Genomic DNA, 27,262 nt, shown 5'->3' with positions numbered 1-27,262 from the left:
TTACACTTATCAAAGATACTTATACATGAAGTATTGAAAAATTATCAAGAAAATTGCAGAAAACTTACTGCGGAAACCGGCTTTTGAGCCCTGATTACGACCTCGTGACAAGTTCTTGAGATTTCATTGGTTGGTTGCAATCGGCAGTAATGAATATTCAGTATTTGGTCTGTCCTCGCGTTTCTGGTTTGTTTTGATCGGTTTGTTATTTTGTATCGCGACACAAAAATGAATATTGATTCAGATTTGTGCATTAAATGTTGTTTCTGTTGTTATTACTCAGTCTTTGATCTGCACACGGATGTCTCAATTAGGCTAACTTTGCGGCTTTGAATTGTTCCTTATAATATGGATTATTTTTCGTACGCCGGCTTCGAGATTCGTGTTTGCCAATCCTAGCCATTCAACAGCTGAATGCAATTAAAACTGATTCAAGCGGGCACGCAGAGCTGGGCGAAGAATCTATTTGATTAATTCTTATTTATATATCAAAGAGTCAACTTTGCGTACACTCTCCGCGGTCAGTGTCGATAAAGATCTCAAGCCGGCTCAAAGCGAAAGTCTAAGGGCTTGCAAAACACTAACACGTCGTCGTGCATACATCACTATACTGTAGTCGTTATCACAACCTTCATGATCATCATCATCATCATCATCTCTCTTTTCTTTGACGAGACAGATGTAAATGCCTTTGAGCCGCAGAAGACAGTCGCATTTGGGCTTGCTTGCAGCCGCACGGCCGGGCTTGTTTGAGTCAAACTGTTAATCAATCCTTGTTTGGGTAATATATTACCTCCACTTGTCTCAAGATAGGCCAATTGGGAGTTAAAAGGCCATTACTGAGTCAGTCGTTCGTGCAGAATATTTTTTTCCCAAAGAAATTGTTCCCGGCGATTATCTACAGCTGCGACCACTGTGCCACCTCAGTTGCAGACTCATTGCTCGCGTTTGAAAAATAAGTGGGTACTGCACGTGAATCGCATGATTTTTTTTGTGATTTTGTTTTTGCTTTGCTCTGTCAAGCTGATTTCCCTTTGGGTTGAACGGGTGTAGAGGGGCAGGGGGGGGGGGAGGGGGGCAGAAGAAGAAGAGAAACTTACAGAGCGAGAGAGAGAGAGAGAGAGAGAGAAAGAGAGACTGAGTGTGGTGTGTGTGTGTGTGTGTATCGTGTGTGTGTGTGTGTCACGTGACGTGTGTGACGGTGTGTGTGTGTGTGTCAGTGTGTGTGCGTGTCACTGTGTGTGTGTGTGTGTGTGTGTGTATGTGTGTGTGTGTGTCTGTCTGTCTGTCTGTCTGTCACGTGTGTCTCTCTGTCTGTCTGTGTCCACGGTATCAGTGTGGCCCGGCGACGTCGGCCGGGCAGCAGTATATTAATTATTACGGAGTGATGCCGATGATTCCGCAGTGACGTTTACACACTGAATACAAAAAAGTTAAAGAATATTTCTTCAGTGGTGTAGCCCAGATGTTCAGTAAACATTACAGCAGTGTTTTGGTGTCAGAGTCATTCTGTAGTGTAATTTGGAGAGGCTGCTCCGCGTAGTTTTAGACTTCGGCCGGGCCGGGGTCATTTTTAGTAGAAATGGATGAAAGTTCTCATTCACTTATGGTTTATTGCATATCAACTGCAGCTTCCCAGCAAAATCATCATTAAAAACCAGGAATTTTTTCTGTTTTAAGTTCCAACTGACTTGCGGTCACTCTCTAGCCTTCAGCCTGACTGCGCGACAGAAAAAAACCCAAAAAAACTCTCTGATGGTATACAAAAATGTAGTGAAATACCGTTCAGTTTTAATCCCCGTTTTGACGGTTGATATACCGTCAAAATACTGCATTTTTGAGGGTAGGCCGTGTGGTCAAGCACCCAAATATTGCCACTCAAATCCAAGCTGAAACCCTTTTTTTGAGCAGAAGAAATGCAGATCTTCGATTATACTAAAAAAAATATCCTAAAATTTGTTAGTTCAATATAAATATCAGTGATAATTACTTATTTCACATGTATTGATGTTAGTTTATCACTTTTGGCGCTACTAGTATGCCGTCATACTATGAACTTCTGCGTTCGACTTGTTCTCAAATGGTACAAAGTTAATATTCTTATGTGGTACGAAAGACGCAGCTTTACTTCCGGTTGTTTGCACACGTGCGAGGAGTATAAGGTACTTTTGTGTTTATTACAGACTGCTGTCATGGTTTATTCTTGTAATTTTTATAGCAACAGCATTTTACACAAGATATTTTCAGATTTTCTTTCAAAGAATTGAAGCTTTTGTTTTACAATTTTAATCCTAGTTTGAGATCAATGATCAACCACTGCATTGTATTCTACTTTTGGTTTCAACTTTCAGTTATTGCACTGTCCGTAGTTATTGCTCTACGTCTGAAAACCTGCAGATTATACTTCACAGAACTGTGTTGAATGGGAATGAAGTAAACCTATTATGTTTTGCAACTTACACTGCGTGTCCATTCATACTAAACACAGTTGGGAGACTAACCTAGCCGCTTGTGAAGTGTTTTATTAATGATATTTTATACTATTATACTTTTATAGGTAACAGTACTAACACTAACACCATAATCCATATGTTCAATCATATAATATATATATATGCTATGGTATGATAACTTTTTAATGTTGTTTGTCTAACAGAGATTGGCCAAAGCATACAGATAAAATACTATCTGAAAAGCAACATGACGTCCCTAGCTCAGCAGCTGAAGCAGCTGGCAATACCTCAGACACAGGCTCTGCTGGGCGATGACACAAGAAAAGCATCCTTCCTTTATGACCCGCAGAAAGCAGCTTCCATCGACAGGGAAACCTTCTTCTGCATTGGTGAGGATGGTGTCTCAACTATAGATCTGTGTTAGAATGTTTGCTCACAGGCATGTTGTGTGTCAAACATTCTTTGATTTACTTACTTTGTAACATTCTTTAGTACAGCTGTGTACCCTTGCAGCTGTGTTTACATGATATGTGTATGGGCATGTGTGTGTATGTCATTGTTTGTGTGTGTATTTGTGTGTCAACCTGTGAGTGTGACAGGCTGTGTCTGTGTGTATGTCTGTGACTGTATGAACCAAGCCGCACACCAGTATGGTTGAAATGAACTAAGTAGTAAGTGTTCACTGATACCTAGGTATGTTCTGTGCAACTGATCACTGTCTGGATTTTTCTGTGGTTTATTTCTCATTCTAGGAACCAATGGACTGGAAGAGTTGTGTGCACTTGATGAGGGATTTGAAGAGTATGAGCCAGTCCTCTTTAGTGAATCGTCACTCACTTTTGAACGCAGCATTCAAACTCGAGAAGTCATTGAAAAGTTGGATCAGAACATTGAGGCATTCTTGATGCGTCTCTCACCGTTTCTGCAGCTCAGCTCTACGCATAAAGCATTGGAATGGCTGGTACAAAGGTAAGACTGAGAGTGTATAAGATTTTTTGCTGTGAACATTCTTCATCATCTTGATGTTATTTTTAAGAGTATATTCCCAGCGAAGCTGGAGGTATCCCGTGAACGCTATACTGTAATCGATTTGAGAAATGTGCACACCGAATAATACATGATAAAGAAGGATTCGTTGTGCCCGGCTACGTGCTACAGTTGGAGATGGAAGTTCACCAAAAATGGGGACCATACTAACAAAAATACGGTGGGTAAAATAGGCGCCCCCATTTTTTCAGCAAACGCCACCCCAGGCCGCTTTGGACGGGTAGAAATTCCGTAGTTTCCAAGTCTATGTCCTCGCGTAAGAAGAATACGTCACGGTCGAAAGTCTTTGACGTCAATTAATGCATCATGACGTCATGCCTCCCTGTAGTCTTTCTCTCTCGCGCAGTGTGTGTGTTTGTGTTCATTTTGTGCACATGTGTTAGTGTTACTGAGTGTGTGTGTGTGTATTTGTGTGTGTGTGTGTGTTTGTGTGTGTGTGTGCGCGCACGCGTGCATGAGTCTGTACTCGTATGTGTGTGGTGTGTGTATTTGTGTGTGTGTGTCATATGTGTGTGTGCGTGCGCACGCGTGCATGAGTCTGTACTCGTGTGTGTGTAAGTGTGTGTGTGGGCATAAGTGTATGTGTGTGCGTGTATGTGTGTTTGTTTGTAAAGGTGTGCATGTCCGTCTGTCCATATGTGCGTATGGGTGTGTGTTTTGTGTGCGTGAAGTTTTTTGTTAGAGAGTGAGTGAGTGCGTGTGAGTGAGTGTGTGTGTGTGTGTGTGTGTGTGTGTGTGTGTGTGTGTGTGTGTGTGTGTGTGTGTGTGTGTGTGTGTGTGTGTGTGTTTGAGAGACAGAGAGTGTGTGTGGGTGTGAATGTGTGTGTGCATGAGTTTGTGTGTATGTTTGCATGTGTATGAGTGTGTATATGTGTTTGTTTGTAAAGGTGTGTGTGTCCGACTGTCTATGTGCGTATTTGTTTGTTTGTTTGCTCAACGCCCAGCCGACCACGAAGGGCCATATCAGGGCGGTGCTGCGTTGACATATAACGTGCGCCACACACAAGACAGAAGTCGCAGCACAGGCTTCATGTCTCACCCAGTCACATTATTCTGACGCCGGACAAACCAGTCCTAGCACTAACACCATAATGCCAGACGCCAGGCGGAGCAGCCACTAGATTGCCAATTTTAAAGTCTTAGGTATGACCCGGCCGGGGTTCGAACCCACGACCTCCCGAGCACGGGGCGGACGCCTTACCACTAGGCCAACCGTGCCGGTCTATGTGCGTATAAGTGTGTGTTATGTGTGTATGAGATTTGTGTCAGTCAATGTGTGTGTGTGTGTGTGTGTGCGTGCGTATGTACAGTGTGTGTGTGTGTGTGTGTGTGTGTGGGTGTTTGTTTGTTTGTTTGCTTAACGCCCAGCCGACCACGAAGGGCCATATCAGGGCGGTGCTGCTTTGACATATAACGTGCGCCACACACAAGACAGAAGTCGCAGCACAGGCTTCATGTCTCACCCAGTCACATTATTCTGACACCGGACAAACCAGTCCTAGCACTAACCCCATAATGCCAGACGCCAGGCGGAGCAGCCACTAGATTGCCAATTTTAAAGTCTTAGGTATGACCCGGCCGGGGTTCGAACCCACGACCTCCCGATCACGGGGCGGACGCCTTACCACTAGGCCAACCGTGCCGGTCTATGTGCGTATAAGTGTGTGTTATGTGTGTATGAGATTTGTGTCAGTCAATGTGTGTGTGTGTGTGTGTGTGTGTGTGCGTGCGTATGTACAGTGTGTGTGTGTGTGTGTGTGTGTGTGTGTGTGTGTGTGTGTGTGTGTGTGTGGGTGTTTGTTTGTTTGCTTAACGCCCAGCCGACCACGAAGGGCCATATCAGGGCGGTGCTGCTTTGACATATAACGTGCGCCACACACAAGACAGAAGTCGCAGCACAGGCTTCATGTCTCACCCAGTCACATTATTCTGACACCGGACCAACCGGAGTGTGTGTATGTGTGAATGTGTGTGTGCATGAGTTTGTGTGTATGTTTGTGTGTGTATGAGTGTGTATATGTGTTTGTTTGTAAAGGTGTGTGTGTCCGTCTGTCTATGTGCGTATTTGTTTGTTTCCATAATTATCAGGGCGGTGCTGCTTTGAGATATAACGTGCGCCACACAAAAGGCAGAAGTCGCAGCACAGGCTTCATGTCTCACCCAGTCACATTATTCTGACACCGGACCAACCAGTCCTAGCATGCACTAACCCCATAATGCCAGCCGCCAGGCGGAGCACCCACTAGATTGCCAATTTTAAAGTCTTAGGTATGACCCGGCCTGGGTTCTAACCACGACCTCCCGATCACGGGGCGGACGCCTTACCACTAGGCCAACCGTGTATGTGCGTATGAGTGTGTGTATTGTGTGTATGAGATTTGTGTGAGTCAAATGTGTGTGTGTGTGTGTGTGTGTGTGTCTGTGGGTGTGTGCGTGCGTACGTGCGTGCGTATGTACATGTGTGTGTGTGTGTGTGTGTGTGTATGTGTGTGTGTGTGTGTGTTTGTGTGGGTGTGTGACTGTTTGTATAAGAGCTAAAGAGAGAGAGAAAGAGAGAGAGAGAGAGAGAGAGAGAGAGAGAGAGTGGGTGGGTTGGTTTGTGTTTGTGCGTGTGCGTAAGTGTATGTGTGTGTGTGTATGTTTGTAAAGGTGTGTATGTCCGTCTGTCTATATGTGCGTATGGGGGGGTGTTTTGTGTGTACAGTGAAGTGTGTGTGAGAGAGTGAGTGAGTGCGTGTGAGTGAGTGTGTATGTGTGTACGTGTGTAACTTGGGTGTGTGTGTGTGTGTGTGTGTGTGTGTGTGTGTGTGTGTTCGTGTGTGTGTGTGTTTGAGAGAGGGAGAGAGAGAGAGAGAGAGAGAGAGAGAGAGAGAGAGAGAGAGAGAGAGAGAGAGAGAGAGAGAGAGAGAGAGAGAGAGAGAGAGGTTTGTCTTTCGCTGGGGTATGCAGTGCCTTGGCGTTGCACATCTACTTAATTTATATACTTGTACAGGGTTAATCTTTCTTTCAAAAGGGTATAATAATTTATCCAGTAAAAATTAATGTAACGTCACCTATAAAAAAAGAAAGACTTCTGCTTCGTACGGGTAGGGTAAAGATGTGTAGAGATTATATTGCAGTTGGTTGTGTTTTTGCACTGTAGGTAATAACTTTTTTCACAGTTTCTGTTTTTACGAGTAGTGTAAATATGTATAGAGATGACATTGCAGTTTGTTGTGTTTTTGCACTGTGGCCAATTGTAATAGCTTTTTTTATGTTAATCCGACAGGTACCGAATTCACCTGAACAACGTGGACAGCTTGGTGCAATGTTTCCTGCCCTATCATGAGACAGATCTGTTTCCAAGAATGCTTCAGCTCATCGATCTCATGGCTCACAAAAACCACAAATGGGCGTGGCTTCTCCCACTGCAGGTGAGCTCTCAGCACAACAGGATTGGTTTTAAGTATCAGTATGCAATGCTTACCTGATGGGTTTTTTTGAGAGTCTGTTAATAACCAGCAGGTTTGTAATTGCTGGTATGTCATAGAAAACAGCTGCAGTGGGATTGGCCGAGTCAAAATATCACACCATATCCTGAGTGTATTACCAATTCCTGTCCCAATATTGGTAAATTGGTCTGAAAGGACCTTAAAGTTAAAGTTAAACTCGAATAGCCAGTCTTTCCTCACTTTTAAGTCTTGGCTTTTTCAGATTCTTTGTTCTTGATTTAACCCTTTCGCTGCCAATCAAAACTTGCGTATGTGCATTCCTGACTGCCAGGGAATATTGGAGTTCGGGGTGTAATAATTCACAAAAAATTCTAGCTCCAAACTGGCAGTAGGTAGGTAAGTAAAACCTATGTTATTTTTAAGGGAAATTGAACCAAGAATCTGTTTTTAGTGTCTAATCATGGAAATAATAATTAGTTTGGCTTATAATGATGTTTAAATATGAACTTTTGAAAAATCAGTCCGGCGCATCTTCCGGTGCCTGTGGATCAAACACAGGTGGCTGTTTTGCTCGCTCCAAGAACGGATTATAATCACTATCATCTACCTGTTTCCAACGAATCGTCCGAAAGAATATCTCCCCCTTCCCCTGTCAGTATCCATAATCATTTGCACCGCCTGTAGCGTCAGTCCGGCTTTGTTTTTCCCTACTAGGGCCCGGTCGACTGTCACCGTTAGCCATTTTGACGAGTCGAGATTTCTCTCCCCTACCCTGTCGCCAAGGCCGAAAATAGCCTTCAGACGCAAAACCGCGTCACCATTTATGTTTATTCATGAGAATGAGGTATCCTACCAAGCCATTGGCTGCTATTTGTGTGTCAGCAGTGACGTAGCATTTCTGGAAAATCCCGGAACGGAGAAGACGGGTTTACCCGTCCTAAGGCGCTGCGGCTGCACAAGCGCATGACGGGTATACCCGTCCTAAGGCAGTCAAGTGGTTAACAATTTGTTGTCAAATTGATCTTGAAAATGTGATTATACCCAAAAGCTAGCCAAGTTGGTGATATCAAACAGATACTCTTGCTCACATTCTTGAGTTCTTGTACCCATTTTGTCATTGTGTAGCATCTTACTGAGTGCGCCGATAGTTGCTCCCATCTAATTTTTTTCAAAGGTGAAATTGTCGGTGTTTGTTTATATTTTTACTAGGATACTAAGGTGTTCCACGATCCAGTGCAGGTCTGTTGTGTTACTCATAACAGAAAACAAGAGGCGAAGCCTTCAAGGCTCACGTAAGAAATCGACAAACAGCAACACAAACTCAATCACTCCGTCACACATACACACATACACACACACACACACAGTAAGCATAGGTGACACTGTGCAAGAAAGCGAGACACTAGATCTAGATCTGTCTGTCTGCATGTAGCCTACTTACAGGGACACGACTGCCAACTAGTCTCGGCCCGCTCAAAATAACAATGACCAAGACTTTCAGTAATTCCTTCGCGTGACGTCTAACCCTCTTCACGGTGGAGAACTAACGCATGTTGAGTCAGCAGGGAATGTGTTATTTTTACACCGACCCTCTCCCTTCCATTTCCCTTCCCCCCACTCTCCTTCCCCTCCTGCGTGCGTACCGCCCTAGACAGTGCCACACAGCCTACCCACAGCACAAAGACGAACGCTGTGCGAGAATAGCTCAGTATCCATGCATTCCTAGAGCTGTCTGCGATTAACCGTCCATTGGCCCACACAAACTCACTTCCTCCTAGCACACACCGGACCAGCACAACACAGAACCACACAGACACTTGTAATTGTAGTCGTTATTTCAGCACAAAACAACACTTTTCTGTGTATATTCACTTGTTGATCGCAATGTTAATATGTTTGATGGACGAAATCCGTTCAAATGAAAGAATATCGGATAGGCACTGTTCTTTGACACTGTAGTGAAAAGAGCGCATTTTCACAGACAGACAGCTTCCCAACAAAGACAAAGAGGGAAGGTTCTGGAATTTTTCTCGGCGCTGTGCAAGCCGGCGTGATCGCTGGCGCGCGCGCATGGTTAAAAATAGCTACAGCAGAGCATATTCTCAAGTTGTTGTCTCAGTGCCAAGTGAAGGGACCGTGTCTTACGTCATACTGTGACGTCTTCAAATGACGAAATGTTAAAGTTTCTACCACAGACATACACACGCACGCACGCACAGACAGACAAAGTTACGATCGCATAGGCTACACTTACGTGAGCCAACAATCTGCACAATGTTGTGTCACCCAGGCAGTCGAGGGGTTAAAGGCTCTCTCTGTTTTAGGACCCGATTATTGCAGAGTTCACCGGCACGGTTGGCCTAGTGGTAAGGCGTCCGCCCCGTCATCGGGAGGTCGTGGGTTCGAACCCCGGCCGGGTCATACCTAAGACTTTAAAATTGGCAATCTAGTGGCTGCTCCGCCTGGCGTCTGGCATTATGGGGTTAGTGCTAGGACTGGTTGGTCCGGTGTCAGAATAATGTGACTGGGTGAGACATGAAGCCTGTGCTGCGACTTCTGTCTTGTGTGTGGCGCACGTTATATGTCAAAGCAGCACCGCCCTGATATGGCCCTTCGTGGTCGGCTGGGCGTTAAGCAAACAAACAAACAAAAATTGCAGAGTTCGTGTGGTTGTTTGGCACTCTTGTCATGAACTTTTCTCTTTTAACTATTTTGTTCCAGAAAAATGGAGTACACCTGACTCGTCAGACATTGGTCAACCAGTGTCGCACCAATCCAGCCTTCCTTGCTATTATCACAGACCTTGTGCCTGCCTTTGTCCGGGTATTTATGCTTGTTTCTCTTCACTTGTTCTTTTTTAATAGCTTTCTTACTTACATGGTTCTTTTGTTGTTAGCTAGTGGCTGGTTTATTAACATATGTCATGATATGTTACTGTATTTAAAACTGAACCTGTGGGTGGGTATCCCATTTTTTTTGCTAGTTTTTATTAAAGCTGGCATCATTCTACTTTGAAGTAATTTGACAGTTCTTTTTTTGTGTGTGCCTTTTTGTCTTTTTTGTGCACTGTCAAGTGCGTATTTGGGTATTCCTGACTCCTTTTATTTAATGAAAAACAATAAAATAAATCAGGTGGAATACATTGTTATTCTCAGGCCTCGGTCTTCAGTCACTGACACATACTTGTTTTGATCTGACGCATTGCTCTGACCCCTGTCTCTTTGATAATTGTATCATTTGGACATGAATGAGGTCTTCTGGGTTCTGACAGAATTTTGTTTGTTTTAGGTTTGTAGCGAGGGCATATTGACTTACGTGCATATTTTCAATCCAGGTCCTCTAAATCTTGGAACAACTCTTGGAATACTTAGAAAGTTATATCTGCAAGGAGACACATTGGTGTATGAAAACATCATGAATTATTTATGAATTACAAAAATGTTTACCTGTGTGTTTTAGGTGTTTGACGTGGACAGCAAGAACAGAGCAGAACGCCTTCGAGTCGTCATGAACTTCTACGCTTTGACCCTCATCGCAGTTGTGGATTCAGGTCCCGTGACTGAGCGTATCCTGTCGGCCATTTTGCCAGTACTTTCCAGAGGCCTCAAGTCCGATGTGCTTGACTACAAGGCAGCATCATATGGTATTCTGGGCAAAGTGCTGCAGAAATCTACCCTCAAGACCAGCCTGGTTGAAACACTGATGAATGCTGTTTGCAAGGTTAGTTAGTACTGTGATGTGTTTAGAGTGTAGTGGGACAGAATTTGAGAGAGGATCTTTTGGAAGAGGTTAGTTAAAGTGATGTTGTTCACCTATCCATGTGGTTCTTTTCTTGGTTCAAAAGACTTTTAGCATTTATTCTTTACTGGCTGTGCAGATAATTTTAATGTGGTTTCATAGCAGATGTTGCAGATATACAACATTGACACTGTCTCACTCAGAATCTTTGCCAGTATCAAAAAACAAAAAACATTTACTTCCCTGCACCCTTTCTCCCTCCCCACTCACCCCCCCCCCCCCCTCCCAATACCACCGCCACAACCCTACGCCAAGTGGAGTATAGCTGCTGAAAAATGCGCACATGACAGTTAATAATTTCCCTGTATTTTATGAATTTTTTGTTGTTGTTGCAGAATTTGACCTCGCAACTGGCCAAAGAGGGGCTTTGTATTGTCCTGCTGATGTTCCAGACTCAGGACATCAGTAAACTTCCAAAAAAGTAAGCATAATAATGTGTACATTGTTTGAGGTCTCTGACAGTTGTTTTCTAGTCTTGCTGACAGTGTCCTCTTTGTCTTCCCCGGGTCAAGTGGGTCAAAGTACAGACGCACCACTCAGACTAAAGTTATGGACAGAATAAGTATAGTATAGTAGGACCTTTCTTTGCGCCACTTGAGGTGATATATGAATTATATTGAGCATCTACCAACACAAGAGGAATGACGAAATAATTATGAATTTGGTCAGAGATGGTGTTTTTCTACTTTGAACATCAGTTTAAAGTATGGACAGTTTCTTCAAAGGTATGTTAGTTGACATGGGTTGCTTACATGCAGTGGAATGTTTACATGTTTCTGTTTACTGTTAACTTTTAATTGTTTCTCTACACTCCAAAGCATGTGTGCAAATGTTGCTTCTAGAAAACTCGGACCAAACTTATCAGGACAAGTGTGTGTGCAGGTCTTTCAAGTACATCAGTCGACTGCCGACCCTCTCGTCTCTCCTAGCAACACTCTCGGCAACTTTTCAATCCTGCGGTTTAGTGTCAGCCATCTTGCGGCGCCTGATTCCAGCAGCAGTGAAGCAGACGGCACTGGATGTGATCAGTAGCAGCAGCAGCAGTTACAGCAGCGAGGATGAATCTGAAAGTTCGCGAGTGTTCCTCATGAGCCTTGTGCACAGCATCATGACCGGCGTTACCATGGATACAGAGACCATCACTCTGGCTGCTAGGTGATTATTTATGTGAATGAGTTAGTGAGTGAGAGAGGTTTTTTTTGTCAGTCTTTAGGTTTGTCCGTTTGATCTTGAGACTTACAGATTATGTTTTCTTCTTTGACAAATAACTATGTGCACTTTTCTGTGCAGCGCTACGTCTATACAGTGGAACCTCCCTTTCAAGACCCTCCATTTTAAGACTTCCCCCATTTTAACCCCTTCACTGCCCACCGCGTATGTAATACGTGGTCATTTTCAGTTTGTCGTACGCCCATAATCATACGTGGGATTTGTGTCAACAACATTTCAGGACATTTCTGAAAACTAAATGGGAGGTAACCACTGTCCAACAACTTGTAGGGGTTCTAAACACAGTTCTTTCCCATAGACCGTTCGGATAAGTTGCTAAAGTTTCTACCACGTGTTGAAAATGCTGTTATACTGTGGCAGTGAAGGGGTTAAGAGTTTGTTTTCCAAGATTTTCTCTCCATGGGGTCTGTAAATTTACCTCCATTTTAAGACTCCCTCCTTTTTAAGACTCCCTCCTTTTTAAGACTCCCTCCTTTTTAAGACCTGAATTTCTCAGATTTTAGGAGGTCTTACAAGGGGGGGTTCCACTGTACTGTGTTACTGTGTTTATAATTTTATCTTGTATCATTTTCTGTAGGTCTTTGCTGCGTGTATTCTTAAGTCTCACCCTCCACTTCTTTGTGATTTCATTGCTTCCCCATAACCCATGAATTGTCTTCCCCATAACCCATGAATTGTCTTCCCCATAACCCATGAATTGTCTTCCCCATAACCCATGAATTGTCTTCCCCATAACCCATGAATTGTCTTCCCCATAACCCATGAATTGTCTTCCCCATAACCCATGAATTGTGCTAGTTTCTGCTTTTCTTAAACTTTATTCCAATATTTGTGATTTCTCTTACATTTTTTGCAGGTTGCTTTTGGAGAACTTTGTGCAGCATTGTGGGAATGATGCAGTGGACCAGAAGGAGGCTGTCATGCAAGTGAAGAAAGTTGTGCGCGTATTTGAGACCAGGTATGTGAACAATCCGTATTTCTTCCTTTTTGACTCACATGCGAAGCAAAAGTGAGTCTATGTACTCACCCGAGTCGTCCGTCCGTCCGTCCCCCCCGTCCGGACGTCCGTCCGGCCGGCCGGAAAACTTTAACGTTGGATATTTCTTGGACACTATTCAGTCTATCAGTACCAAATTTAGCAAGATGGTGTATGATGACAAGGCCCCAAAAAACATACATAGCATCTTGACCTTGCTTCAAGGTCAAGGTCGCAGGGGCCATAAATGTTGTCTAAAAAACAGCTATTTTTCACATTTTTCCCATTTTCTCTGAAGTTTTTGAGATTGAATACCTCACCTATATATGATATATAGGGCAAAGTAAGCCCCATCTTTTGATACCAGTTTGGTTTACCTTGCTTCAAGGTCAAGGTCACAGGAGCTCTTCAAAGTTGGATTGTATACATATTTTGAAGTGACCTTGACCCTGAACTATGGAAGATAACTGTTTCAAACTTAAAAATTATGTGGGGCACATGTTATGCTTTCATCTTGAGACACATTTGGTCACATATGATCAAGGTCAAGGTCACTTTGACCCTTATGAAATGTGACCAAAATAAGGTAGTGAACCACTAAAAGTGACCATATCTCATGGTAGAAAGAGCCAATAAGCACCATTGTACTTCCTATGTCTTGAATTAACAGCTTTGTGTTGCATGACCTTGGATGACTGTCACGCACACATGCACAAAACACGCACGCAGTCTGTCATCCACGACTCAAAACAATCTTGCTCTTCCGACCACAAAACACAAGTTGACACGAACAGTAGATTAAGGACGTTTCTTACAAACAATCAATTATACATAACATAAATACACGCACAACACTATCTAACTATACAAATCTTTCTTTCGGCAATATCCACAACAACAACAAAGATCAACCAGCGTTAAAGCCTATAACAACAAAGAATAATTATTTAGAAACTTTCATACCTCTCACTTTCGCTCAGTTCATTATGACGTTATAGCTCCTGCACGTTTAGCTGTTAGGACGGGCTAAGGCTAATGTTACCGTGCTTGCGTATCCGAAATCGTTCATGAACCGGAGTCAACGAGGCCGTGGTGCGAAGCGACAGGAATCATCGGTGACGTCGAGTCCTTGCCAGGCGAGCAGTGCCGTCGTCGAAAGTGGAGCGGCAGACATCTCCTCAGTAGTAGGCCATTTCAGAGTAGCCTCCGCATGGTGAAATACAACAACCTGGAATGGTGAACGCAAGACTTAGTTCACGGTAACAGTAACATCGCCCACCCGTCCTTATAACTTAACAACCAAGTGCAGGATTAAATGGACATAATTCTCTACTCTCACTCTCATGCATCTCGAACACACATACCAACGGACTTATACATTTAATTCTGCTAAGTATGAAGTCCAACGAATAATACCAAATTCATTCTATAAACAAAACTGTCCACCACTCCCCTTTCAACCAAAACATATTCATTCAACAACATACCAAACCATTCCCCAAAACAAACTCACAAATTCATACCGTTCAAGTACAAAGTTACACACGCACGTGCACACTATACATTCCGCCATCTTGGATTGACCGGTTTTCAGAAGTCAATAAGCAAATCTAAACCTGAGAATAATTTAACTGTAACACACACAACATAATATTTAATGATTACATACCACATCCTGGTTGTATTGAAGTAGCCATACATATCCCCTGCCGTTGATAACAGGTTTCCGGCATCTGCTCTACGCAAACAGACCCTACGTTCAACGAAGAACGGATTCGCTTGGAACGCAAGCTATCTTCCCTCGGCTAAAGGCAAAGAACGAATGAATAAAAAGGAGTATCTACGAGCTCGAATTTAGCTCTGAGTTCACCTTACAAAATACAAGCAAAACACACGTGAAATACCTGAGCACGAGCTCCACGAGACACCTGCAGTTAACCAGCGTCTACCTATGACAGGCGAAATAGAGGAACACAGGCGCTCCAATACAATACATTTAACCCCACAGCATAAAAGTATGCTAATATTAAAGCCGCTTGTGACAATGACCTTGACCTTGGGTCAAGGTCACATGTATTTTGGTAGGAAAAATGTGTAAAGCAGTTCTTAGTGTATGATGTCATTGCTAGGTTTAGTTATTTGACCTTGACCCTGAAGGTCAAGGTCATGTAAAGGTCAAGGTCAAGCATGTGAGTCGTATGGGCTTTGCCCTTCTTGTTACATTTAGTCAAGTTTTGACTAAATGTTTTAACGTAGAGGGGGGAATCGAGACGAGGGTGTGGTGTATGTGTGTGTGTGTGTGTGTGTGTGTGTGTGTGTGTGTGTGTGTGTAGAGCGATTTAGAGAAAACTACTAGACCGATCTTCATGAAATTTTACATGGGAGTTCCTGGGTATGATATCCCCAGATGTTTTTTTCATTTTTTTGATAAATGTCTTTGATGACGTCATATCCGGCTTTTTGTGAAAGTTGGGGCGGCACTGTCACGCTCTCATTTTTAAACCAAATTGGTTGAAATTTTGGTCAAGTAATCTTTGACGCCGCCCGGACTTTGGTATTGCATTTCAGCTTGGAGGCTTACAAATTAATTAATGAGTTTGCTCATTAAAATTGTCATTAAAATCGATTTTTTGCAAACAGATTAAAAATTTATTGCATCATATTCTTCATGACATTCTGAATCTAAAAATATATACATATGTCATGTTTACTCTTAAAATGTGATCACAATTAACGAAAATAGATTAATTAGTCTTACGATTAAAATTTAGGAAATCGGTCCAAAAATGATTTCATCTTATTCTTTATCGTTTCCTGATTCCAAAAACATATAGATACTAGAGGAATACCCGGCTTCGCCGGGGTGAATCGCGAGACAGAGACAGACAGCGTGGCGGTTCATCACAATCACCTCTGCAGGCGAAGTCCTGTCAAACGGGATTGAGAATTTTAGAGCTTATTTCTTAGCCCTATATTATCTGCTGTGGCTTCTCAAATGCCAGAACATACAGACAGACAAAAGCCGCTAGACCCCATCACAAACAGAACTCTATAATACATAGGTTTTTGCCTACACACACACACAAACACACACACACACAGAGAAGCCGTATATATATATGCATATCTGTATCTATAAATATATAGAGATAGGTGAGAGTGTATTTTTCGCGTGGCTATAAATTGATTCGACCTTTTCACTTTGACAGTAAGAACAACTTACGGGTGCAAGGGAAGCGTTCTGGACAGCGCAGTGACATTCTAAAAATAGTCACTCTCAGAAACGGGAATTTGGGGTGAACGGCGCGACAGAGACAGACAGCGTGGCGGTTCACCACAATCACCTTTGAAAGGCGAAGTCCTGTCAAACGGGATTGAGAATTTTAGAGCTTATTTCTTAGCCCTATATTATCTGCTGTGGCTTCTCACATGCCAGAACATGCAGACAGACAAAAGCCGCTAGACCCCATCACAAACAGAACTCTATAATACATAGGTTTTTGCCTACACACACACACAAACACACACACACACAGAGAAGCCGTATATATATATGCATATCTGTATCTATAAATATATAGAGATAGGTGAGAGTGTATTTTTCGCGTGGCTATAAATTGATTCGACCTTTTCACTTTGACAGTAAGAACAACTTACGGGTGCAAGGGAAGCGTTCTGGACAGCGCAGTGACATTCTAAAAATAAATAGTAACTTACAACTGAACGGGAAAGCCACACGAAGGAAGGGAGATAAACGCCAAACACTGGAGAAGATAAGGAAGAGTTACTTATAATGGTGAAATGAACACAAAAACGAACATGAGTTTAGCGCTGCGCGCTGAGAGCACGTGTTGAAATATCTCATCGATGATATTGTGTCCGGGGTGTAGCTGAATACGGTGTCCAAATTTGAAAAAGAACCACCGAGAACTTTGGCGTTGTGATGTGGTGTAGCGGCTATGGTGTGTCGGTATGGGGGCCCGGGTAAGCTGAGGTGGAACCAAAATAGCTGAGGTGGAACCAAAATCGGTTCCGCGCAGCGCGCTGAGAGCACGTGTTGAAATATCTCATCGACCAGGTTGTGTCCAGGGTGTACCTGAATATGATCACCAAATTTGAAACAGATCCATCGAGAACCTTGGCCGCGCATCGCGCACAGACACACAGACACACAGACACACAGACACACACACACACAGACACTAGTCGTATATATATATAGATGATAGGTTGTATTCAAAACAAGCTCAGAAAGTTAACACGAATACAGAAAAGCGCGCTTTCCTGCTTAGCACAATACGCTACCGCGCTATTCTGGCGTGTGCATATCACTGCGTTTTGCACGTGGGAGGTGAGCGATTTCCTTCTCGCGGGGATTGACGAAGCTGTACTGTCTTGGTGAAAAAAATACAGTGCGTTCAGTTTCATTCCGTGAGTTCGACAGCTTGACTAAATGTAGTAATTTCGCCTTACGCGACTTGTTTTAATTTATTTGAGTGCTCAGGAATGTTCTCATTGTCAAGTGGAAATGAATGGTTGTATCATTGTGGTATTTGTTCAGGTCATGTTTATCTGCTTTTTCTATTCCTGATCCTTTAAACAAGTATGTGATTGAATAATTAAAAAGTAGTTTGTGTGTGTAAGGGGGGAGGGGGAGGGTATTGTTAACTCAATCACAGCTTTCCAGAGTTAAATGTGTTTCTTGTGTTGAACCTAAAGATGTATCTTCAAATTTCTTATTTAATAATTAAATAGTCTGAATATCATTAAACGAGTTACGCTGCTTGTACCTGAGGTGACAAAACAATCACACTGTGTGCCATAGATACCCAGAGTCACTGGACTCAGCAGTGGACAGTGTGATGTCATCAGCAGAGAATGAGAAAGACAAGCAGGTGATCAAACAGTTCCTCAACCTGTCCGTCTCCTCCGTGCATCACCGACTCGCTCCCAACAGTCACGCTACGCTGGCTCTGTGTCTGCACCACCCGCATTCCTCTGTGCGAGTGAACGCTGTCACCTACCTCATGGACAACCTCAACACTGTGAGTGAACGTTTGTTACAGTGGAACCCCCCTTTTAAGACCCCCCAATTTAAGGCTCCCTCCCTTTTAAGACCCTGTTTTCCCAGACTTTCTGTTCATAACCTCAGTACATTTACCCCCATTTTAAAGGTGGTCGTCTACATTTTTGCTTTTTTTCAATAATCTTATGGTTAGATTTCGATACAAAAGTATGTCAAATGATGAATGAACCATGGGGAAAAAAATTATAGAAAAAAAAATATATGTAAAAAAAAGATTTTATTTTTGGGTAGCGTGACTCACGCTTCCAATATTTTGTTTTCTGTTAGCTGAGAACATGTGCTTTGCCTAAAAATACTGACCAATCAAATTCATGTCACTATGCTTATAGCCACGCCCAAACAAGTGCAGCAACAGTATGACACTGGAGCGCTGTCCACGTTTTTTTTAAACGCACGAAATGCATGGGATTTGAGAGGAGTTTTGCGCTTGGCATCTTCCAAATAAGGATATCCTACTATGAGTACTACGCTGGAATACTACAATAAATTTTCAAACGGATACACTGGCTTCGTCTTTCCTGATCGAAACGGGGTGTATTGTTGATATTTGTAGATAATAGACTCTGCATTTTAATGGTCAAATGGCGATTTCGGCATAAAAATGTAGACAAGGACCTTTAAGTCTCCCTTCTTTTTAAGACCTGATTTTCTAAGATTTTTGGAGGTCTTTAAAGGGGGGTTCCACTGTATTGGCTGTGAAATTGAAAAGTTTGGTCTTCTTGTTACATGGTTCATACCTTATTGACACTTACGCAACCCATTTATTTACGCATCTACTTTACTTAGACCCATCACCCCTCCTGGGGTTATAGGCCATCGACGAGAGAACTCATACACATTTGATTCAAGATTCTAATTTTTGTGTACATGACACAAAGGTCTGACCAACTCAACTCAACTCAACTCAAATTTTATTGGCTTCAATTTTCATAGACCAGGCTGGAACTTGACACTATTGATTTAGATCTATGAATTTTTCCTCAGAGTTCTGTCTGAAATGATTCCTCATGCAGAGTTTTGTTTTGAATGAAGCCTTTTTGCTGGGATTGCAGGCAAATGTCTGCGTATGGTGCACAGACAAAAATGATTATTGTTGTTGTTTTCTTCTATCTGCATGAATCACATGGCGATTAATATTTTTTTTCCTTGTTTGTTATGTGAACTGCAAGCTTGCAGAACTTCAGGATTCTGTTGCAAAATAATGGAGGAACTTCCATAGTGGCCATCACATGACTTACAAGCATGACATTGCTGGTTTACTTTTCTCTTTTGTTCTTGTAGTTTGTGGTTGAACATAATGTTCTTTACTTTGTGGGGTTTTAGATGGACGACAAAGAGTCTGTGAAGGAGACCTTCCTGGCAAGACTGCAAGATGAGAGCTCAGCTGTTATTCAAGTCTTGCTGAAGGATCCACAGGTAAGTTTTGTTTGTAAAACTATGTGCAGTAAGAGTTTGATGTATCTGCTGCTGATGTGGAGATTTTGATGCGTCATACACACAAAGTTACTGTACAGATGACGATAGAATGTCAAGGTGGCAGCAGTCGAGTGTGGGGCATTGGTATGGTCTTGTTCATATGGTGAGGCAGATGTTTTATTCTCAGATTGAAAGCATAGTCGACCTTACCAGTAATGTTCAGTTAGTGTTTCTATGTTTTGTTTTGGTCATACAGTTTAATCTGTTTCTTCTTCTTCTTCGTTCACTCATGTTTTTAGCACGAGTGGAATTTTACGTGTATGACCGTTTTTACCCCGCCATTCAGGCAGCATACGCCGATTTCGGGGGAGTTTAATCTGTTCATATTTATTGTAAAGTTTGGGCAAGACCTGATTTAGCCCTGTTTGATGTTCACGATCCTACTGAGTGAATCGCAAACTGTCACTCTTCTTTCAGTATGCAATGTAACTTCCACAGGGTTAACTCAGGATTATACCGAAGTTTGAATCATTGGTTGACCTTGCCATGGCATACAACTGAATTTTTCCCTCACATGTTTGTTCATGTTTAGTGCAGGTTATGATGTGTGCAAGTTTTATTATCCATTTCAGGCATACTTAATCATTTGATGAATTAAAACCCATAACTTTTTACATGTGCTTGTTGCAGAAACTTCACTCAGTGTTTGAGAAAGAGGAAGAACTGATCACTGCCCTTCTGGTCAAACTGAAGAGCATAGATACTAGTGTCAAAAAGTGAGTGGCCAATTTGTTGTTGTTGAAAATGTAAAAAAAAATTATCCATACTTTCTCAAATTACAGTAAAGGTGGAAGATGCTGTCAGATTAAAGCTGAATGAGCAGTTTTGTCTGATGAATGTGACTCAAATTAGCTTCAACCACAGGCTGCTGTTTCTTCTCATTTCAGTTGAAAGTGTCAGAAGGAAATGAAATTCCCGAACCTGTATCACACAGCTACAGAGTATGAGAGTGTGTGTGTGTTTTTCTGTCTCTGTCTGTCTGTCTGTCTGTCTTGTCTGTCTGTCTGTCTGTCTGTCTCTGTCTGTTCAGTCAGATATTTTCTTGAAAAGCAAAATGGACTGATATTTCAAATGACATTCTTTATATTTGATTCTCCCAACCAGGTTGGAGCTTGCGTCTCAGCTTCTCAAAGTGTTGACTCAGGGAACGGTGACCCCTTCCATAGAGGCTGTGGTGCTGTCTCACCTTTTGTGCTCACCGCGCTCACAAGTGCTTCACCTGGTGGGAGACCTCCTGTCCTCACCTGCTGCAGCTGACAGCCCTCTTTTATCTTACCTGATGAGAGGTGAGGGTGGACTTTTAGTCATTTTGTGACAGTGGCATCTGCTGTGAGATTACTTGTGTCATGCAAGCCGCTGGTATATTGATATGCTTAGGTAGTTGTCGTTTTTTTAAATTCTTAACTTTAGTACAAGAGCTCCAAAAATGTAAGAAAATCAAGTCTTCACAAAAGAGGGAGTCTTAAAATGGGGGACCATTTACACAGGTTATGAACAGAAAGTCTTAGAAAACAGTGTCTTGAAAGGGAGGGAGTCTTAGAAAGGGGTGGATATGAAAAGGGAGGGAGTCTTAGAAAGGGGTGGATATGAAAAGGGAGGGAGTCATAGAAAGGGGTGAATATGAAAAGGGAGGGAGTCTTAGAAAGGGGTGGATATGAAAAGGGAGTGAGTCTTAGAAAGGGGTGGATATGAAAAGGGAGGGAGTCTTAAAAAGGGGTGGATATGAAAAGGGAGGGAGTCTTAGAAAGGGGTGGATATGAAAAGGGAGGGAGTCTTAGAAAGGGGTGGATATGAAAAGGGAGGGAGTCTTAGAAAGGGGTGGATATGAAAAGGGAGGGAGTCTTAGAAAGGGGTGAATATGAAAAGGGAGGGAGTCATAGAAAGGGGTGAATATGAAAAGGGAGGGAGTCTTAGAAAGGGGTGAATATGAAAAGGGAGGGAGTCTTAGAAAGGGGTGAATATGAAAAGGGAGGGAGTCTTAGAAAGGGGTGGATATGAAAAGGGAGGGAGTCTTAGAAAGGGGTGGATATGAAAAGGGAGGGAGTCTTAGAAAGGGGTGGATATGAAAAGGGAGGGAGTCTTAGAAAGGGGTGGATATGAAAAGGGAGGTTCTACTTTACTCATTTACTGAGTCTTATTTCTGACTGCATTTCTGCTCACATTTCTTGTTGTACATTCCTTGCGAGGAACTGTGTACTGGTTGAACAAAAATACATTCTTGAATGGTTTCTCTGCTTTCTCTTAGCATGGCATCCCAAAGTGTTGAAGCTACTGAAGAAAGGCGAGGACAAAATCACCGAAGCTGATGTGTCATCCCTGAACACAGCACTCATCGACACTTTGGCTTCTTCTATGGCTTCCCTGGACCCTCACACCACTGTGAGTGTTGGTTTGACAAGTCTGTGTGTGTTGATTGGTGTGCAGAATTTGTGTTTTTGTTTGGTTGGCCGAAGTTCAGAATGTATTTAATTCTTTTCATGTTTTCTGAAGTGATGAGAGTTAACAGAAGTTTACAAGTAGTTCTGCTGCTATGCTTGCTGTGTGTGGGAATGCGTGCTTGTTTGCTTGTCTGCATGTTGTGTGTGTCTGTCTGTATATGAGGATTTGCGTGTGTGTGTGACTGTGCATGCATGTGTGAGTGTGTGTGGTGAAACATGCTCTTAACATTCACACATCACACATTGTGTGTTTCAGATTGAGAAGCTTGAGCAAGAGATGGGAGCAGTGTCGGTGATGCGTCAGAAGTGCCTGGCGTACCTTCTGTGTGAGGTCAGCGTCAGAGTGACGGACAAGACTAAGGACCAGGGAGTCAGCTCCAAACTGAAGCTACAGTTCACTCGCATGATGAAGGACTTTGCCTTTGAAAAGGTTAGATTACATTTATAGTTGAACCTGTCCATAACCACCGCCAAAGAGACTGATCAAAAGTAGTCGTTACGAACAGGTGATTGCTATGGGAAGGTGAATTAACTAGGAGAAAAAAATCTCGTCAGGGATCTTTTGGGATGGTCGTTGTGGACAGGTGGTCGCTTTCGAGAGGCGGTTGCAAGGGCAGGTTCGACGGCACTACTAAAAATATGACATTATATTTCTAGAGCGCATATGTGACGTTCCATCACAAAACCAGTTTTAAGTCGCAGCAGGCGAAAACGAGCTAGCGTGAAGAAAAGGCACTGAGGGTCTAACTGGGTGAAATTCACTTTTTTGCAGAAACGTGTTCTGTAGACCCAATATTATCATGACAACCTAACAAATATGTCAAAATCAATCGCTAAATACTTAAATTAATGAATTTGAATGCAATACATGCATCTAAAAAAGTCAAGCATGACACCTTCTTCTTCTTCTTCTGCGTTTGTGGGCTGAAACTCCCACGTACACTCGTGTTTTTTGCACGAGTGGAATTTTACATGTATGACCGTTTTTACCCCGCCATTTAGGCAGCCATACGCCGCTTTCGGAGGAAGCATGCTGGGTATTTTCGTGTTTCTATAACCCACCGAACTCTGACATGGATTACAGGATTTTTTCGTGCGCACTTGGTCTTGTGCTTGCGTGTACACACGGGGGTGTTCGGACACCGAGGAGAGTCTGCACACAAAGTTGACTCTGAGAAATAAATCTCTCGCCGAACGTGGGGACGAACTCACGCTGACAGCGGCCAACTGGATACAAATCCAGCGCGCTACCGACTGAGCTACATCCCCGCCCCAAGCATGACACCAAAATGCCTCACTTTGACCGATAGTTTGCTTAGTGCATCCCATACAGAACCCCACTATGTTTGGTACTGTTGGAAAGCTCTTTGCATCAGCTTTCCCGCCGTGTAGTTTTCTGGTTAAAAATACCCGCCCACTTCCTCCAAATAAGAAAATCGTAACGTCAACAAACTTTAGGATTTAACCAATCAGCTTGTCTGTCTTCAAGAAAGGCCTAGCAACGGCTCCTTCATTGGTCAATTCAGCCCAGGGGAAGTAACACTGTATCACTTCCTATCGCAATACGAAAGCAAACCATGGCTAACGTAGACCGATTGACAGCGCTTCTCAACTGCGCTTCGCTTGAAAATCACCATGAACTCCGATATTTGTTGTCGGATTTCTTTGCCGAAGACGTTGCTGAATTCAGTGACTCCGATTCTGATGCGTCTGACGTCGAGATCTGTGACACCGATGCTAAAAATGCAGACGAAGAGGAGTCAGACCGTCCCCTCGTCAGTGTCGAAACCCCCGTTTCTAATGGCACTGCATCAACAGACAACTGCAATATTAACACAAGTTGTTGAGGCGAGTGGTGGAGGAAATGTGATGGAGGTGCATGCTGCAGTTTGCCCGAGAGAGCTCGCCTTCGTTGCTGCAAAGCCAATGGGTCTGGCTGCAAACAAATTAAAGTTCCCGATGCTTGTTTCCGGTGATCCTCGTCGTGGATGTATCACCCAGTTTGATCCGGAGGAGATTGTAGCTCTACAGCTCTCAGTGCAAGACATGGACAAAGGTGAGGTTGGAAATCAATCACATGCATGGGAGAGAGAAAGCCTCTCTTTATATTTTATTTGGGGGGGGGGGGGGGGGGGGGTTGGCAGTGAGAATGTGCCAGACTTTGAGTCATGATTTCTGCATTGTACTGTTGAAAAATAAATGGTAACACTCAGAAGAAAAAGTACTTGTGTACAGCCTGTCACAGTGGAGGATTTCCTGTGTTTCGGATCTAAATTCTGGTCTGTATGTACTCCTATTTGATGCCAACAAAGTGACTAATACAAGTAAGTTTATGTCCGGTCTGTCAGTGTGAAGTTGGTTGCGGTAGGTGCATTTTCATTATGACTAATACAGTTCTAACACAATTTTTGTAGAATTTTTTGTTGATGTATTGTAGTTCTGCATGTCTTTTGCTTCTGCATGTATAATAAACAAAGTTCTAACACAATTTTGTGGTATGGTGTTTTGATTTTAGTTTAGTTCTGTATGTCTTTAAATTTTATGGATAATTATGTGTACTCTGAATTTAAACATTGAATAAAACCATCAAAATGGATGATTTTGTTCAAGTGTTTGTCAAACTATTGTTTAAATGGACAAAAAAAAGTGGGTGAGATGCATGTACCCTCTTTTGATCCTAAGGCCAAAAAAAAAAAAGGTCTGTTTACGGTAACCCGACCGACCCTAGTTTTTAGGCCCGACCCTAATCTTTTTTTTGGATCGTCTGAAAGAAAAAAAAACGCATCCAAAGACAGAAGGGAGGTAAGCTCAAAGTACTGTTTATAGTTATGTTGGGCAAAAACAGGGATTGATGAGAAGAAATGAACTGTGAAACATCATAGAGAGGGGAGAAAAAAAAAGGAAAAAAAAGGAAAAAAAAAAGCCGACCTACCGACCCTATTTTTTCACCCTATGTTACCGTAAACAGACCTTTTTGACTCACATGCGAAGCAAAAGTGAGTCTATGTACTCACCCGAGTCGTCCGTCCGTCCGTCCGTCCGGCCGGCCGGAAAACTTTAACGTTGGATATTTCTTGGACACTATTCAGTCTATCAGTACCAAATTTGGCAAGATGGTGTATGATGACAAGGCCCCAAAAAACATACATAGCATCTTGACCTTGCTTCAAGGTCAAGGTCGCAGGGGCCATAAATGTTGTCTAAAAAACAGCTATTTTTCACATTTTTCCCATTTTCTCTGAAGTTTTTGAGATTGAATACCTCACCTATATATGATATATAGGGCAAAGTAAGCCCCATCTTTTGATACCAGTTTGGTTTACCTTGCTTCAAGGTCAAGGTCACAGGAGCTCTTCAAAGTTGGATTGTATACATATTTTGAAGTGACCTTGACCCTGAACTATGGAAGATAACTGTTTCAAACTTAAAAATTATGTGGGGCACATGTTATGCTTTCATCATGAGACACATTTGGTCACATATGATCAAGGTCAAGGTCACTTTGACCCTTATGAAATGTGACCAAAATAAGGTAGTGAACCACTAAAAGTGACCATATCTCATGGTAGAAGCACCATTGTACTTCCTATGTCTTGAATTAACAGCTTTGTGTTGCATGACCTTGACCTTGGGTCAAGGTCACATGTATTTTGGTAGGAAAAATGTGTAAAGCAGTTCTTAGTGTATGATGTCATGAAAGGTCAAGGTCAAGCATGTGAGTCGTATGGGCTTTGCCCTTCTTGGGTTTTTTTTTGCCTAATAATAATAGTGGAAATGTTTGCTGATGTATTATGACACTAGATGAATTCCCGCTTCGCCGGGAAGAAGTCGAGCCGAATACCCGGCGGGGACCCGGCTTTGCTGGCGCACCGCACGAAGGAAGGGAGATAAACGCGCAAAACACTGGAGAATATAAGGAAGAGTAATACCCGGCTTCGCCGGGACAGTGACCTTCTAAAAATAGTATAACGGGAATATGGATTGAGCGTTGTCGACAGTGACCTTCTAAAAATAGAAACGGGAATATGGATTGACGCCACACGAAGGAAGGGAGATAAACGCAAAACACTGGAGAAGATAAGGAAGAGTTACTGGGAATGGATCTGGGAAGATGAACAGAAAAACCAAAATCGGTTCAGCGCTGCGCGCTGAGAGCACGTGTTGAAAATTCTCATCGACCAGGTTATGTCAGGGGTCTACATGAATATGCCCACCAAATTTGAAGCAGATCCATCGAGAACTTTGGCCGTGCATCGCGCACACACACACACACACACAGACAGACACAAGTCGTATATATATATACATAGATATAGATATATAAATAGATAGATGTATTGGAGATTTGGACCGTTTTCCTCCAAGTGTATGATGTAAACAAAGCCTTCAAAATGGTGATAAGTGTTCTTTTAACCCTTACTTTTGGAATTAAAGGATGCATTAAAGATCAAAGTACACATGTGCAAAATATGGAAGCGTTAGCTTAATTTTCAACCCCTGTTGCTAAGAAAAATGTAAAGCTATTGCCTTCCAAAACTTTAAAGCCCGATTTCTCAAAATGGCCACCGGTCAACTTCTTTTATCAAAATGGCTGTAATTTCGTTATTTATTGACCTAGAGCGTTACTCTTTTTTTTAAACATCCAGAAAAGACTCATGATTTCAAAAATATAACCAACTGAAATAAACCAAATTGCGACTTAAGACTGGTTTTGTGATGGAACGCCACATATATCCAGGGTTAGACCATACTTTGAGTGCTAATTATTATTCTCAATCTTCTTCAGGTCATTTTGCCCTAATGTTCCAGATTTGTTCAAGCGCTTGTAGCTTAATGTACATTTGGAGTGTGCATGCTCTTTTATTAACTTGCCTGAAGAGGAGGATTTGGGGAAAATCTATTTCCTTTGATAGAGTGTTTACTGTTGAAGTTGAGAATGCGGCATAAGCTTTATCATAAAAAGCTGATGATGTCAGGCTGCATTTGTGAGGGAACTTAATCCTTTTGAAATCCTGTTGCTTTGCTTCATCTGAAAATATTGTAAGTGTGTGTTCGAAAGTGAGTTTTATTCTACTTGTCAAACTTGATTTTTACTTTCCTGTTTGTTTATTTGTTTAGAATTTGTTCACCTTTTGCCAACCTAAGAGCAGTTCAAACAAGGCCAACTCCCTGGACATGATGTCACAGCTGTACAAAGGTCGCGGTCTACCTGCCACCTGGTGGATGGGCCTTCTGGCCAGATGGATTGCCTCCCTTGTGGTTCCAGCACCCCTTAAAGGTAAACTGGACTTTGCTATTAAAAGCGATGCAGCCTTGTTCCTAGATGG

At 42.6% G+C, this 27,262-nt stretch overlaps 1 protein-coding gene and 1 long non-coding RNA gene across 3 annotated transcripts in view; one reads left to right on the top strand and one right to left on the bottom strand.

Moving 5' to 3' along the window:
- Nucleotides 1–2,143: 2,143 nt before the first annotated feature.
- Nucleotides 2,144–27,262, top strand: part of LOC138966559 (HEAT repeat-containing protein 1-like) — a 50,121-nt gene continuing 25,002 nt past the window's right edge. For both annotated transcript variants that reach the window (XM_070338832.1, XM_070338830.1), the window contains exons 1-16: nucleotides 2,144–2,162; nucleotides 2,657–2,842; nucleotides 3,206–3,422; nucleotides 6,769–6,913; nucleotides 9,653–9,754; nucleotides 10,391–10,651; nucleotides 11,065–11,150; nucleotides 11,612–11,884; nucleotides 12,816–12,917; nucleotides 17,761–17,980; nucleotides 19,345–19,437; nucleotides 20,128–20,213; nucleotides 20,602–20,783; nucleotides 21,743–21,876; nucleotides 22,192–22,365; nucleotides 27,054–27,213. In XM_070338832.1, the coding sequence (XP_070194933.1) occupies nucleotides 2,701–2,842; nucleotides 3,206–3,422; nucleotides 6,769–6,913; nucleotides 9,653–9,754; nucleotides 10,391–10,651; nucleotides 11,065–11,150; nucleotides 11,612–11,884; nucleotides 12,816–12,917; nucleotides 17,761–17,980; nucleotides 19,345–19,437; nucleotides 20,128–20,213; nucleotides 20,602–20,783; nucleotides 21,743–21,876; nucleotides 22,192–22,365; nucleotides 27,054–27,213 (2,377 nt within the window). In that variant the 5' untranslated portion in view covers nucleotides 2,144–2,162; nucleotides 2,657–2,700. The remainder of the gene's footprint in view (nucleotides 2,163–2,656; nucleotides 2,843–3,205; nucleotides 3,423–6,768; nucleotides 6,914–9,652; nucleotides 9,755–10,390; nucleotides 10,652–11,064; nucleotides 11,151–11,611; nucleotides 11,885–12,815; nucleotides 12,918–17,760; nucleotides 17,981–19,344; nucleotides 19,438–20,127; nucleotides 20,214–20,601; nucleotides 20,784–21,742; nucleotides 21,877–22,191; nucleotides 22,366–27,053; nucleotides 27,214–27,262) is intronic.
- On the bottom strand, nucleotides 13,729–14,975 carry LOC138966564 (uncharacterized). The gene is made up of 2 exons (XR_011455713.1): nucleotides 14,605–14,975; nucleotides 13,729–14,163 (listed from the first exon to the last, which is right to left on the bottom strand). It is a non-coding gene; the product is annotated as an uncharacterized lncRNA (long non-coding RNA).

Source organism: Littorina saxatilis, linkage group LG5 (assembly GCF_037325665.1).
Source record: "Littorina saxatilis isolate snail1 linkage group LG5, US_GU_Lsax_2.0, whole genome shotgun sequence".
Taxonomy (NCBI): Eukaryota; Metazoa; Mollusca; class Gastropoda; order Littorinimorpha; family Littorinidae; genus Littorina; species Littorina saxatilis.
Note: the sequence above shows the minus strand (reverse complement) of the source record. Positions and strands in the feature narration are given on the sequence as shown.